Raw genomic sequence first — 15,106 nt, 5'->3', positions numbered from 1 at the left:
CACACCAAGCAGAATGGCTGTGCCACATCTTAATAGACACAATGGCAGTCAGGTGAGTCGGTTTTTCTTCTGAATGCATCTTCAGTGCTTTAAAGTATCAGAGGGAAGATGACCTGTATCTTACGAGGTAGCCTTCCTCTACTTCTGTCCCATTTTATTAATTGCGAGAACTCATTTTCCCCTTTGTAACTCTTGATAACAAAACAGTCCTGGCTGCAGCCGCGTTCAGAATTGCTTTGTTCAGATTTTAGTCTTTTGCTTTGTGGGGAGGCAGCCTGCTCCTGCCATGAGTGAGTGGAGCAGCCGGGCCCCAGGGCTGGCACTTGGGTGCCTGAGTTGATCCTGAGGAGGAGGGAGTTTGAGACTAGCGATGTGAAATAGCAGGAGCAAGAAGCACTCCTGAGGTGTACGGATAAGGGCAGCTGGTGGGCTCGCTCCAGACAGCTCTCTGCCAGTGCCTGCCTGCTCTTCAGTCTTGCACACTGCAGCTGGTTTTGCACCTGAGATATGTGTATCCAACAAGATCTTGCTCTCACAGAGCATGTGGTGGTCTCACAGTGCTTTAGAAACATCCCATGTCCCCAGGATGGATGAGCGTTACGCCGGAGGCGAGCTGGAGGCACAGGTGGACCAGCGCCGTGAGGTTTGGAAGCGGCTGTGGCACCGTCTCCCCGAGCCCTGGGAGGCTCCTGCGGTCACTGCTCAGTTGTGCTTGATTTCAAAGGGCTTGACTGGAGCGCAGAGCTCATGGACTCAAATTTCTGTAAATTGAATTTAAGCATCAGTGCCGGCCAAAAATATGGAAGAATTTGGCAACGTGTCGTGGTTGTCCTTTTACTGATGTTTTGAAGGCTGTGACCGTTTCTGCTGCACCCTTGCTGCACGTGCTCTCGCGGAGGGAGATGGAGCCCTGGCTGACACACGAGTATGCTGCAGAGGGGGAAGTGACCCAGACTTTTGCCCAAAGGACTGATGAGCCTCTCCTGATGTCTGAACAGCTTTCTTCTTCTACCCTTGCTTTATTTAAGTCAACAGATTGTGTAAGCCACATGCTAGATTTACCTGCAGGGCAAGTGGGAAGGAAGCATGCCATTTGGATGAATTCCCAAAAGACGTCTAACCACTGAGCAATAGGACTAACATTTCCAGGCCTCAGTCCCTACAACTGTCCTCCTGAATCTGCTCACTGCCACCTTCACCCATGTGCGACGTGCCCGTGGCTTCGGCTGCCGAGGACGAGTCCCAGGGAAGCTGCCTGCTGCGGCTGCAGCGGGTCTGCTGTGGGCTGGGCTCTGTGCTGGAAATTCTCCCCCTTAGTGGTTTCTGTTTAATATTATGATTAATATTGTTATTAATCATTGTTATTGTTACATATAAAACCGAAAAATGTCCCCCAAAAGCGAAGCTGTGCTCCGAGCCTCCCGCACTCTCCCGTGCTGTGTTTCCCCCAGCGCTGAGGGCACCGGCTGGCTGTCGGAGCCACGGCGATGAAACCCACAGCTCAGCAGCTTAAATGACCCAGGGTTGGTCTTGTTCTTGGTACATACTCCAGACTTGAAACCAGGCTGGATTTCATTGTGCTCTTCACAAGTACTGGTGCAGTGAGCCGGAGAGCATTGGTGTCCCCTGCGCCGGCCCGGGCTGCCAGGGCTCGGCTTCGCTGAAGGCGAATGTCTCGGCTGCTTTCCTGGAGGAGCAGGTCTTGCTCTTTCCGTGCTTTTTTCATTCTTTCCATTACTCCGCTTTACCAAGGGTGGTCTGGCTTCAGTAATTTAGCACTGAACTCTGAAAGTATCGTGGCTTGCTAGGTGCTGCCTTTAGGACACTTAAGGAACAACATGATTTATGGACGCTTGTTTCACAAAATGCAGAGTAAAATTATCTTAAATTACAATAATTTCCTATCTAATAAACGGGAATCTCACCTCTATTATTACACTTGTATTACTGTAATGGGACTTTGCTTGAATTGGACGATGCATTTTCAAGTTCAGTGTGTCCCTCTCCAGCCTTAGACACACACATGAGGTGCTTAACACTTAACGGTGCTGATCACTGGTGTGTAATGCAAGGAATGTTTTCTGTTTCTTTAGTGTGACTTATTTGTAGCAGTATATACAATTTGCACCTTTTTCAGTTTTTCTGTGAATGCAGGTGATAGCTGTCCTGTTGAATGATGTGCCGGAGATGGGCTCAAAAATAAGAAGAGGATACAGACCCCTCTGATGGGGATCCCATGTGCTCCAAGTGGGACACAGAGCAAACTACAGGGTTACAAACATATTCTGTCTTGCTGATAGCTTTTAATCCTTATCATTCTCATGGGTTTTCCTGGTAAATACTTCACAACATCTACTGACTTGCCATTCAGGCCTGAATTGTAAGGAAGAATAAATGTAATGGACAGCCCCAATTTAATAGATTCACTATGAGCTTCTTTTTTAGTGCAGCTTTTTTTTTTTTAAAAAGAAAAGTAAAGAAAAAGGATGACTGCATTTATTTAATTTAACTTCAGAAAGTAGCTTTTTCAAATCTGAGGGAAGCATGCCTGAGTGGGCTCAGTTCAGCTAATTTGGTTATGCAGCAAGGGAACTATCCGTCCTGCTGTGCAGCCTGCAGAGCACTGGCTGGTCTCGAGTGGGTTAACAGCCGCATGCAGATGTTCAGGAATTTCTCTTTTGACTTGACCGTCGGGTTTTGCTGCTCTTCAGACCACAAGTGCACTTCAGTCGCAGCAGGTTCATGGGTTTGGAGATGCTTTTCATCCTCTGCCGTTCTTTCTTTTTCTTGGGAAGGGATCACGCTGTATCTGGCAGCCATGTGTCTTCCTTGGTTACGCTTCTAGAGATTTGCAGACCCACATTAAGCATCTATTAAATTAAGCAAAATGGCCTTTAGAAAGCTGCATTTCAAGTGGAAGAAATGCTTTATGTAACATAGGGGTATGTGAGGGGACCTAAATACAAGCTTAAATTGGCTGTTACGAAAATAGGTATAATTGGTTTTTTGCACAGTGATTTTACGGCTTCTGAGTTTAATGTCCTGATGAAATCCTGCATCCAGTCCACGCGCAGCCGATGAGATGGGGGTGGAGGAGCCGGAGTAGTGGGACTTGTTCTAGGAACAGCCTTGTCCTCATTTGCAAAATCGGACATACCTGTCATTTGCTGAGGCTCTGCTTTGTTTGGGAGGTGTCTGGAGCTCACTGGTGTCTCCCTGCAACACTCAGTGTCAGGGCTGGGCAGGGGAAGAGGCATCTCTTACTAAGATTGGAACTACTTGCAGGTGAAGAATGCAAAACTCTCACAGCTGTACCCTCCACTGTACACATGCCAAGAGCTGCAGCTTTGTTTTCCAGCCTGATCAATGCAGTTAGTTTAAATCGTTGGGTAATTTAGTAGCTGGAGGCACTTCTGTGGGTTTGTCAGGGAAGGCTGGGGAGGGTTTCTGAGCCGAGGCTACTCTGGTCACAGCTGGGGCCAGGTGATGCTGTGGGGCTGTCACCCAGCATTCTGGGATCAGGAGCCTGGGGAAGTGGAGGATACCGCGTTTTGACCTTGCATCCTCTAATGCAGATAGTCTTTCCTGTTTCTATATTTGAAGCCTTTCTGTTCTGCAGTCTGGAGACAGAAAGCATCAGCTCTCTTGGGTAAAGATTGACCCATCCTCTTTTGGAAAGCTGGTCCCTGAGTAGCTTTTCTCCATAGAAAACAAGGCTCCTGAGTCTTGTCAGGAATTGGAAGAATAATTTTTTTATTTGGTGTATCTTCAACCAGTTAGGACTTAGAGCTGGTTTTCTTTCTAGCTTACTAAAGGTCTTAAAAGGATGAAAATACTCTGTTGCTTTCTTAAGAGTCTTAGCCAGCACATGGGAGGAGGGCCTGGCACTGTGAGACAGGGTGGAAAAAGCTGAGATCGGATTTGCTGCTTCTTTGAAACTATCCCTTTTTAATTGTCCAAACAGTGTTTCAAAGAAAATCTCTGCTCTTCTCTATCTTCTTCCAGCATTATAATTCTATATAATCATTTTTCTTTCTCAAAAAGAATAGGGCATAATTTTTTTTTTTTTTTTCAGGAGGAAGGGATAAATTCCAGATGTTGCTGGGATACACTTTTTGCCTCTGTTTAATGTTTAGTGGCTTTCAGTAAATAGGCTGCAAGAGGTGGGGCTGATATTTTTATTCCAGGACAAATTATGTACAACAAATCCCATCTGCTAAGTGTATCTTGGGTGCGACTTGGTGCCGTTAGGAGCTGATCCTGGCTTTTCTGCCTTGCAGAAAGGCAGCGAAGGCTGAGGCTGGCCCTTGGTGCTCCTTTGGGGTCTTTGGATCCTTCAGAATATTCACCCTTCCCACCTTGCTGCCAACCTCCGGCTCCCATGAATGAGAAATGCCGTGCCAGGTTCAGTCCCCTGCCTGTGCAGACCCGGGTGTGGGACTGGGCACTTCAGCTCTAAACTGACTTGGTGCTTTTTTGGGAGCTGCTCTCATCTGCAGACAGCCCTGGGCAGCCGAGGGCTGTCACGTCCTGTATGCTGTCCCATGCGAGAGGCCGGGGGTAGCAGGACGCTTGCAGCTGTGCTGCCGGCAAGCCAGGCTTTTTTGGTGCTGGCGTTGTAGTTCAGCAAAGAGCATCCATGTGCCCTGTGCCACAGTGTGAGGCCAGATCCAGGAGCTGGACTCTGGGGATGGACAGTCCTCTTCCCTCCTCCCACAGCAAAAATTTGTCTTTTCAGTGCATGCAGTGCTTTTACCTGCTTTTGGAGCCTTCTTACAGACTAAATCAAAAATAATTTTCCGGCATGAGTTGCACACAGGCATCGTGAGACAAATGCAGCAGCTCCATTCCCTGTTTCATGTTTTCACCTGTTTAGACTAAGTACATCTTTGTTTTCTTGGCAGCCTATTTGGTTGCACAAACAGTGTAAGACAAAACCACTAGCAGGTGTTGGTCCAGCCAGTATAATTACTGGTTCCTTGCTGCTGCTGCTGGTAGGCAGACAGTGTGAGCCACCCTTCACATGGAGTCGTCTGGCAGGACTGTGGCTGCAGAAGGGCTCCGGGCACTGATCCACGGGGAATATGTGCCGACTGCTCAGCCACTCCTGTATCTTTTCTCTGCTGCTGATTGCATAAAAAAAAAGTTATGTATGTGTGGAGGAAGGGAGGAGAGCTGACGGTGGCTCTGGTCAAGTCTAAAGCTCTGACTGTAAGTGCAAATTTACATTTGCATTTTTAAAAGCTGGCAAACTGCATGGCTAAACTAGAAGGTCAAAAGTGAGCGTGTGAGAGCCAGGCGAGCTCGGAGAGAGGTGAGAAGCAGCAGCATAAAATCCCGCCTGACTTCAGAGGGTTCAGGCTTGCTTCTCCCACACATCCCAGGCCATTGCCAAAACACCTTGGGTGAGACATCATGTGTCGGGGTGACGTGCCCGTGTGTGCACAGGGTGTCATCCCTGGGGTATGCGCAGGGCCGCTGTGCTGAGCACCAGCGAGGGATTGCCTGTGCTGCAGAGCAGGGTGGGGGGCAGAGCTGTTGCTTTCTGCCCTTTTGGAAATTCAACCAGAGAACAGCTGATCCTGGTCCAGCGAGCTGCAGGCAGGGCTCGTTTGGACTCCCACACCTTTTGGCCTTCCCATGCCTTTTAGTTTTCCACTTTTTCTCAGCCTCTACTTTTCCCTTGCCCTCTCACCTCTTTTGAGCCTCCCACCCCATTTTTGGACTCCACTTTTTTCGGCCTCTGCTTTTCAATTGGCCTTCCACCTGTTTTCAGCCTCCCACCCATATTAAGCCTCAACTTTTTTTCAGCCCCTACTATTCCTTTGGCCTCTCACCCCTTTTGGGCCTTGGCTTTTTCAAAGCCTCTACTTTTTCTTTCAGCCTTCCACCCCCTTTTGGCTTCCTGTTCCCTTTTGGCCTCCACTTTTTTGCAGCCTATACTTTTCCTTTGTCATCTCGCCTCTTTTTAGCCTTTACTTTTTCTCAGACTCTACCTTTTCCTTGTGGGCCTCCCATCCCTTTTCAGCCTCCACTTTTTCTTAGCTCCTACTTTTCTTTTGGCTTCCCATGCCTTTTTGGCTACTCACCCCTTTAAGGCTTCACACACCATTTTGCCCTCCTGCCTGTTTTCATCATCCACCTTTCCTCAGCCTCTATATTTTCTTTGGTTCTGCACCCCGTTTTGGCCTCCCGCCCATTTTCTGCCTCTGCTATTTTGCAGCCACTACTTTTCCCTTGGCCCCCAACCTCTTTTTGGCTCCCCACCTCTTTTTTGCCTCCCACCTCTTTTTGGCCTTCTCCCCCTTTTTGACTCTCGCTTTTTTTCAACCTCTACTTTTCCCTTGGCATCCTACTCCTTTTGGGCCTCCCACCTGTTTTTGATCTCCACTTATACTCAGCCTCTACTTTTCCCTTGGTTTCCTACCCGTTTTTGGCCTCCCACCCCTTTTCATCTTTCACTTTCTCTCAGCCTCTACTTTTCCCTTTGGCCTCCAACCCCTTTTCAGCCTCCACTTTTTCTCACCCTCTACTTTTCCCTTGGCTTCCCACCCCTTTTCTGGCCTTTGACTCCTTTTTGGCCTCCCACCCCATTTCGGGCTCTGTGCAGCAAGCTGGCTGCAGAGGAGCAAGGAGGAGGAGGAGGGGGGGGTCACAGCACGTTGCCACACGTTGCTGTTAGGCTCACCAGAATTCCTCTTTTCCCTTCCCATCAGGAGCAGTGTCGGTGCCGCTCCCAGCGGGGTGGCAGTGGTGTGCAGGTGCCGGGGGCTCTCGGCTGCCCGAGCGCGTGCAGGCGACGCTGCACGTTTGCATGGTGGCTTTTGAATGCCTCCCGCGTGTGAAGCATTGATTTGCAATACATCTGAACTCGTTCCTCTAAATCAGCCTGACTTAAAATCAGTGAGCTGGCTCCGGGCCTGTGGATCTCAAGTTATTTAGCTGCTGCAGTAATTTACAGCGACTCTCCGACCCTTAATCTTTTCCTAGGGTGAAAAAGTTGCTTATCTCTGTCCTCTCAGGTGCATGGAAAGTAACTTTTTAAAGCTTTATTTAGGAGGAATGATGTGTTAATATAACCCCTTGAACCGCCCAGCCTGCTCTCCTGCGCTCGTGGCTGGTGCTGTCGCGGCAGGAGCGGCGGCAGGAGCAGGGTGAGGAGCGGGTGGTGTGTGAGTGCCCGAGGTGCAGAGCCTTGGCTTGGTGTGTCTGACAGCTGAGAGCCTCCCTTGCTCTGAGGTTAAAGGCCACTTTTATAGGCCAGTAGGACTCCTTCGGCATCAGACTGTGGCAGGTAGTAATTAGTACCAATTAACCATTATCAGTGACAGACAGTTCTTATGGGCTTCATAAAAAGGTCCCGTACACAGGTTTTCTCTGGTGGAATCCCCTGCGGGCCTGCAGAGCAGTTGCCCAGCCTGTGGTAGCCCCCAGCTCGTCAGGCACTGAGGTTGTGCTGGTGGGGTTTGGGGGGGACCCATGTCCTGTCATCCCATCAGTTTTGCAAATGCTACCGCGTTGCTTATTGACGGGTGAGAGAGAAGTCATGAGTGGTCTTTTATTCCAAACTTTTTGCTGTTTTGTTCCTCACTTGCAAATATATCTGCTGGACATTTCATACGGGGTTTTGTGCAGGGTTTTGCTGTGGGTCTTCCTCTTTGGCACCCCACAGCCTCTGCCCCCGCACTGGGATGGGGCGCTGGGAAACTCCCAGCTTTCACCAAGGCTCAGCAGCACGAGGGGCTCAGCTACATGTGTTTCCAGAGAAGACAGCACGTGACAACTAGCCCACCCGGCACCTTGAAGCACACAGTTGCTACCCAGGGCTGTGGACAAGCAGTCTGACACTGTTGAATGTGGTGGGAAGGTCTCTGGGGTGGGCTGAGTGATCCCAAAAACTTTGTAAACCTTCGTAAGGCTTTGGTGTGTCATCAGGCGAGTTGGCTGTGAGGGCTGGAGGAGAGCAGTCCTGGGGAAACCCATGCAGTGGCATGGCTGGAGAGGAACGGGACCTCGTGCTGCAACTTCTGGTGTGGGAAAAGCATGTGGGGTCGTTACCGGGAGTGGTGAGACTTGGCTTGTAGTGCTTTGGTACTGCTGGCTACTGCAGAGGTGGTAGGCTTGGGTGCAGATGTCATCTGTGGCTGGCTGCGGGGGAGTTCTTCAAGAATGAGCCCCGAGAGGGGAGCTGGGGTGTGTTGCAGCCGGTCGGAGGTGGCTCCCATCACTGACGGATGCTTTCTGTTTTTCTTTCAAATGTCTCCAGGCACTGAATGTTTAGGTCGCACCTTTCCAGGTAAACTGGGTAAGTGAAGTATTTCAAGAGTTGCCAAGATCTAATTATGAAGGCTGATTGCATGATTGCAGCTGCTGTACTATAAACACCCTGGTTACTCGCTTGGCGAAATGGGTGGTATGTTGCCTTGCCCTGAGAGCAGCAGGTACCTGCTGTTCGGGGTGCAGAGGGGGATGCAGTGGTGTCTTCAGAGGCTGATTGCACAAACCTGGTATTTTTTGTCTTATCAATAGCTGGCTGCACTTGGTAATCCTGGATGGGATTTTTACTTCTGCTGTTCAATGTAGAAACACCTTTGAAAGCTGAATGTCCTTTTAAGCACGAGTACTCTTCCATTTGCTGTTATTCTGGCAAACTAATGAGCAGCATTACATTGAGGGGAAAAAACCTTTCACTGTATTTTGTGAAAGTAGTTTTACAACCTGAATCTTTTTAAGTCAAGGCATGTTTGACATCTGTTGAGTGTGGCAGGAGCTGCCGACATTCAGGACAGACAAAACCAAGCGTTGGGAGCCCTGTTGAACCAGGCTGCTGGATTTGAGCTAAACCTGTTTGCAAAAGAGCCTTTGCTGGTTTATTTCGTTGTAACATTTATGGGTTGCTCTCTCAGTTTAGAATTGAGTTTATGAGAGTACCTCAAAAGTAAGGCGTCTTTGCTCAAGTGTCGTCTCCCAAGCCTGCTGGAGAAGAACCGACTAAATAAAGTGTTAACAAGTGGTGAATAAATGATTTCAATAAATGGCTAATCAATTGTTACACAGCCTGGGAAGTCAATAGAGTTTATGACCTTGGCTTATAACCACGCTGAGATCTTTAACGTGCTTATAGTACCTACAAATCATTCATAAGGTTTTTATCAAGCATCTATTAGTAAAAGTAATAATCTAAAATAAGACAAAAAATAATTATTTCAGTTTCTCTATTTTGAGCCTGTTGGCACAATTTGATTGCACAGCAAAATAGTCCTTGCTTGTACAAAGAAGCTGTAAGACACCACTGGTCCCACCAGCAGCGTTATCATGGTGCAGACATCACGCAGGGGAACGCAGGAGCCCGAGGCCGGGAGCAGCCGGTACGTGCAGGGTAGACACAGCCTCGGTGCTGGGACACACACCGGTCTGTAGGGAAACTGTCCTGCAGCAGTCAATGATTTATTCATATTTATTTTATATTAATCCTTTAAATGACAGATTTCAGCAGATAAGCCGGGCGGGTGGAGGGAGCCCCAGTGTCACGCTGCTCTGAGCAGCATAGCTCAGGGCATTTTCACTCTAACAAAAGGTGTTTGCTGTTGATTCAATGTTGTAAAACTTGCACCCGTTTTCTCGTCCTGTGATTTAGGAAAGTGTGTGAGCAGGGATGTGTTCTAGCTCTGCTGCTCTTCCTGCTTTCCCTGGTCTTCCCTGTCCCATTTTGTGTGTATGTTTGTGCCTTCGGGAGGGAGGCAAAGATGCAAGTGAAAGCATGTGGTTTTCTTAGAATATAAATAACAGAAAATTAAATACAATTTTTTTGTTGTTGTAGAGTTGTTCCATGCAGTCTCCAGTTACTTGCTTCTTTGCCACACTCTTGTATTCTTTGTGGGTTTTTAATCTTACTGGATGGATTCTATTTGGAGTATGGTGTAGGACACTTTAGCGATCTTGCTGCTAGTTTAATTGTGCGCCCAGCAAGGAGCTGCGTTTGCAGACATCGGTGACTGCCCAGAAAGTCTCCCCGGGCTTCTGAAAGCCGCGGTCTGCCAGACGTGGCTGCTGCCTCTATCGATGGCTTTTTGCCTTGCCTTTGTTGTCTGCGTCCTTGTCTGCAGCTACAGCCTGGGCCACTATTGCCAGACATCGCCACCTCCACCACCCGCGTCCCCCCGGAGCGCCCTGGTGCTGTCTGTGGAGCCGGGACCCTCCGGGAGAGATGCCCGTGCCCATCCCTCTGCCTTCTAGGTTAAAGCCCTGGACCCAGGGGATCAAAACACAAATCCTGAGCAGGGAGCACCACCCGAGACTGTCTCAAGGGAGCCTTAATTTTCTTTTTTTTTTTTTTTTCCCTTGGGTTTTTAAACTGGTCCACCATCTTCCTGGTAAGTCCTGGATGCCTCGGGTGTGGATGCCAGACTCCTGAATTTCTGTAAAGGACCTGTGGATCTCTCTCCCCGGCTGAGAGGAGATCAGTTTGGCTGAGCTGCAGCCTCTGCCCAGAGCTGTGCACAGGAGCATGGTCAGGCGCTGCCGTCCTCCCCACGGGGAGCAAAAAGGGGTGCTGCAATTTCTGCTGGGTTTTTGTGTTGGCTCTTCTGCTTCTCACAGAGGGTGTCTGGGAATGGGTACAGAGGGTGAAGAGGAGATGCCCTCACCAACGAGCTGTTCATCTGATTAAGGACATGCAGTCCTTCAACCCTTTCATATCAAAGGGCATGGTGAAAGGTTTGCACAAAACAAAACTCAGAAGCCAAAACTTGTAACTAGATAAAAATGTGTGCTCTCCTGATTTCTTAGAAGTTTGAAGTGAATTCTGTCCAAGTGGACACACAGACCTCCCCTGTTTCCCAGAAGCTGGGTCACGCTCTGTGTTTGCTGCAACGCTCCCCTGTGAAAATGCCCATATGCATCGTTCTTTATTTTATTGTTGTGGGTTTGGGCATTTTGTTATATTAGTCTAAATGGGTTTGTTTCCATAGCTGCATACTGCTGTTAAAATCCCACTGTAGGATCTCTCAGTCTCCTTGTGCATGCGTACCAAAAATAAATCACACGCAGTTGTCAGAAGATGAGCTGCTGCCATGGGAGGTGCCAAGATGCGAGGAAGTTTGGGCTGGACCTTGCTGAGACTGCAGGTGTGTGGCATCTCACCCCGGTGCCCCCACGCAGCGTCCTGCCCCAGCTCCCAGCTCCGCAGGCAGCGGTGGTGCCTGGGTGGCCCCGAGGACCTGGAGCACCTGGGGAAGGAGTTGCTGCCGGAAGGATGAGGTTTTGGAAATGGGGCAGGAAGGAATGGAGGCAGGGGGAGAAGAAGCTCCCTGTCCCTCACCTTTTTTTTAGGTAGAAAGGTATGGATGTGGTAGTGTGTGTTGGTGAAGGATTGGCATCACGTAGCTACCAGGATAATAAAACTCTTGCTCCGAATTCAGTGTATTCACTGTTAATATTTCACCTCTCATCAGAAGGGGGGGGGATTTTAATGGCTATATAAACTATTTCAGCTGCTGGGGCTGTTTTTCTTTGGCTTCATGTTATAACCCCTGAGGGTGGCAGAAGGATTGGGGGGCCTCTGCAGCTGGCTGAGGTGGCTCTGGTTGTGCCCAGCGTTGTAGGTCTTGTGTGGAGCGGTGCTCCTGAGCCGGTGCGTGCTGATGATGCCCAGGGTGGTACCACACCAGTGCCACCACCTCTGTGTGTGTATGTGGTCCCTCTGGTTTCACCATCGTACAGCTGGGTTGGAGCATGGCAGAAAACAGGTGTTCTGGGAGGTAGTTATTTTTCCTTTGGGAAGTGTGAAACTAATGATTTTTGTTTTGCCAGAAGCTTCCGGTTGGTGCATTTTGGTGTGGGACTGTAACAGGACCAGCCCTGCTGTCTGCCAGGAGCGCTCGGGTGCTGCTCCCACTGCCTGTGGTGGCATGGCCAGGGCATGGCCAAGGGCATGGCCAGGGCGTGGGAGCGCCCCAGGGAAGATCTTGTCCTGAGGGTACATGGGGGGTGGCTGGTCTGGAGCACTTCCCCCTGCTGCTCTGCCAGGGGTGTCCTTAAACCCCTGGCTGCTCTCTCTCCTTTAATGCATCTTTTAAAGTACTGAGTAATAGTGTTTTCTTTCTGGCAGAGATGAAGGAGGGCTTTTAATAGGTCTTTTGTTTTCTCTTTGTGCAGTTCCCTGGCAGTAACCTGCTATTAGCTCTAGCATTTATTTAGGGTATTTGTATTTTTATATGTGGGGACCTACTACTATGGGAAGCCAAGGGGCTTGTTCTGGGTCACACAAGAAATACGTGGTAGAACTGGGTCTTGACTTCTTCTTTTCTGAATGTTGACCTGATCTCTAGGCTTGGTGGAGAGGGAACATCTTTTGTCCCCTTTTAACTAAGACAGGGAAAGCAGAAAATAAAGGCTCCATGAAAGAAAGCATCCCTGTTGGGATCTGCACAGAGCTGGAATTGCAGGATGGTGCATTTGGGAGTGTGAGGATGGTATGTGTGAAATACATGGAGGCAAAGGGAAACCCAGGACTGGTCAGGCTGGAAACCCCATGAGCTCCTTCATCTCCACTGGGTCCAGCTCTGCTGGAAACTGGGAGCTGCCCTGAAAGCCGCTGCTAAACCCTGCTCTGGCGAGGAAGGGTGGGCTGTGCCTGGCCTCCCTTCTCAGTAACCTGGTGCATTTTGGGGCGATGCTGTTGATCACTGCAGCTGGGGTTTGCATCACTGCTCCTGTCCCACAGCGCATGTGTGTCTGCCTTGTCTGAGGCAGCACAATACCCGCCTTCACTCGCCATCAGACTGGAGGTCTAGACGCTCTCCCTGCCTTTTGTTATCAGGGTCACAGGTTAGGGAGCGTTCCCAGCTCCTTTTCCCTCCGCTGGTCAGGAAACCTTCCCAGAATTGGATGCTCCCCTCGGGACTGCAGTGGGGACCCCTCTGGAGGGAGTCACCCTGCTACCCAAACACACTTAAGATTTGAAATTAATGTGGCAGCTCCCAAAAAAGGAATGTGCTTTTGAAATGCAGTCGGGATCACCCCCACTCCAGTTCTTGCAGGCACAGATGCTCAGCTGACACCAGCTAAATAGAAACCTTTTAGCCCTTGCCAGTAAGTCTAGAGCAAACTGCCAAAAAGCATCGAGGACCAAGATACAAAACGAAGTCAGGCCTGAGCAAAGTACTTACAAATGAAGGATGGAACTGATGTGCTCTGTCTCTTGATTTTTAGCACATGAGATGCTTCAATCTCAGGGTTTTGTTAAAATACAATAGTGGAATTTTAAAGGTTTTCAGCAGATACAAAGCAAATAAGTCCCCTAGCAACAAAGGAAAGGGTTTTTTTCCATTAATGCAGACTTTTTTTGACATGAAGCATTTGAGAATTTTTTCCCCCGCTTTAAATCAAAGATGAGTTTTACTGAAGGAGACATTTTTAATGGCTTTTAGATATATTCAGAGATGAGACTTGAACCCTTGATGTGCATCTGCTTGTTCCCTCTGCCTCAGCCCACCCGGGCTGGCTCAACAGCTTCATCCTTCCCCTGGCCTGGCCAGTGCCTTTGTGCTGCTGCTCAGGAGAGCAGTCCCTTGCCTGGTTGGGTGGGAAGAAATGGTTCAATAAATAAATTGGTAGCAAGTTTCTTGCATGGTTTCTTTTTTTTTTTTTCCTTCCTGGCAAAAAGATATAACAAAAAATTGGCAGGTTCATATTTTTTATTATTGAATTAAAATCTTCTAAATAATAACAGTGAGCCAAAATCTGAAATTGCTATTAAGCAGTGCTCTTGGTGAAGTGAAATTCTTCCGAATCTGGCTCACTTCTACATTTTGTGTGTATATGCATGTGTATTATATGTGAAGAATGAGTGTATGAAGCTTAAATAGACGTTTTAAATAGAAATATCACTGGCAGCTCTTTCTCTGTGAATCCAAGGCTATTATGAGTCTGGCTCTTGCCAACGTGAATTGCAGAGGAAGTTCATGTAAACTCCATGGCTGATTTGACAGCTGCACAACCGTGGCGGGTTTGAAGCCTGGACACTGTTGAGCAGAAGTGATGACATTTTTCTGTGTCTGTGATTTACCTCTTTGCAGAGGGTGAGAGGACCAAGGGGGCCTGTTTTGCACCCCAGGCCTGGCACCCACAGTGCTGGTGCAGGGATGGACACGAGCTGTTGGGCAGTGGTGGCATTGCCTCATGCCCTGACAAGGTTTGGTGCTTTCCCAGCTTAACAAGGGGTTGTGATTCTGGAGTCACTGAAAGCTCTGACAGCACAGACTCTCATGGTGACTGCAGCCAAGTGCTCATAGGGGACTTTGTGTTAACCTGACAGCAAAACCCACAAGTTATGGTCAGGTCAAGGCTTGAACTTCTTCCCCAAAGCTTTACTGATGGTCTTGGATACTTGAGTCTCAGGCGCATGTCACTGACTTGCACTGCCTGGGGGACACAGGGCGGACATGGGCACATCAGCCGGGCCGGGTGTCAGTCACCCGCTTCCCTCCTGGGACGCCGGGGCTCTGCTCTGTGCATCCGCGGATGCAGAGCCTGGTGGGTGGGGTGGTGTCAGGCCCCTCCAGTGCCACGTCTGCAGTCCCTGGAGGGAAACGTGCTTTCTGCCCTTGTAGAAATCCTAGTGTGGTGTGGGGAGCAAAGTGCACCTGTATGCACCATGGCAGCGGGAACAATTTGGGGTTAATTCTTCTGCAAACCCGCAGTGCAGTGAGTGATGCTGCTTGTATGGGGTGTGGGGGGAAATAACATTAAATTAAACTCTCCATAAGGGAAGAAAAGCATCCAGCCCCATTCTTTACTGCTCATTTTAGTAATTTCTTCCAGATAACCTACACATCTGTGTCAGTGCAATTAAAGCAGAAATTCTGTCTAATGAACAGTTGTAGCCCTTGGGCTATTGTGGAATGAACAGTGAAGTTGGAAACAATCTTATTAAAATAATAATTAAGAAACAAGGGTGGGGAGACAGAGGGGAGGTACGACGGCAGTGGTGGTGGTATGCTATAGGGTGAGGAGCAGAGAATGAGGTCAACCCAGTTTTGAACTTCCAGAGGTGACTCCGCACCGTGACCACCCCCCCCGGAAGCGACTGTGTGGTGCGGTTGGA

General features: G+C 49.1%; 1 protein-coding gene across 4 annotated transcripts in view; it reads left to right on the top strand.

Moving 5' to 3' along the window:
* PMEPA1 (prostate transmembrane protein, androgen induced 1) overlaps positions 1-15,106 on the top strand; it is a 47,902-nt gene that overhangs the window by 8,917 nt on the left and 23,879 nt on the right. For 2 of the 4 annotated variants that reach the window (XM_074920363.1, XM_074920361.1), the window contains exon 2: positions 8,267-8,305. The exons of 1 other annotated variant lie outside the window; for it this stretch is intronic. In XM_074920363.1, the coding sequence (XP_074776464.1) occupies positions 8,267-8,305 (39 nt within the window). Of the gene's footprint in view, positions 1-5,410; positions 5,426-8,266; positions 8,306-15,106 lie in introns of all 4 variants that reach the window. One more of the 4 variants, XM_074920365.1, reaches the window with a different exon arrangement.

Source organism: Athene noctua, chromosome 16 (assembly GCF_965140245.1).
Source record: "Athene noctua chromosome 16, bAthNoc1.hap1.1, whole genome shotgun sequence".
In the NCBI taxonomy this organism is placed as follows: domain Eukaryota; kingdom Metazoa; phylum Chordata; class Aves; order Strigiformes; family Strigidae; genus Athene; species Athene noctua.
This window is presented reverse-complemented; position numbering and strand designations above follow the sequence as displayed.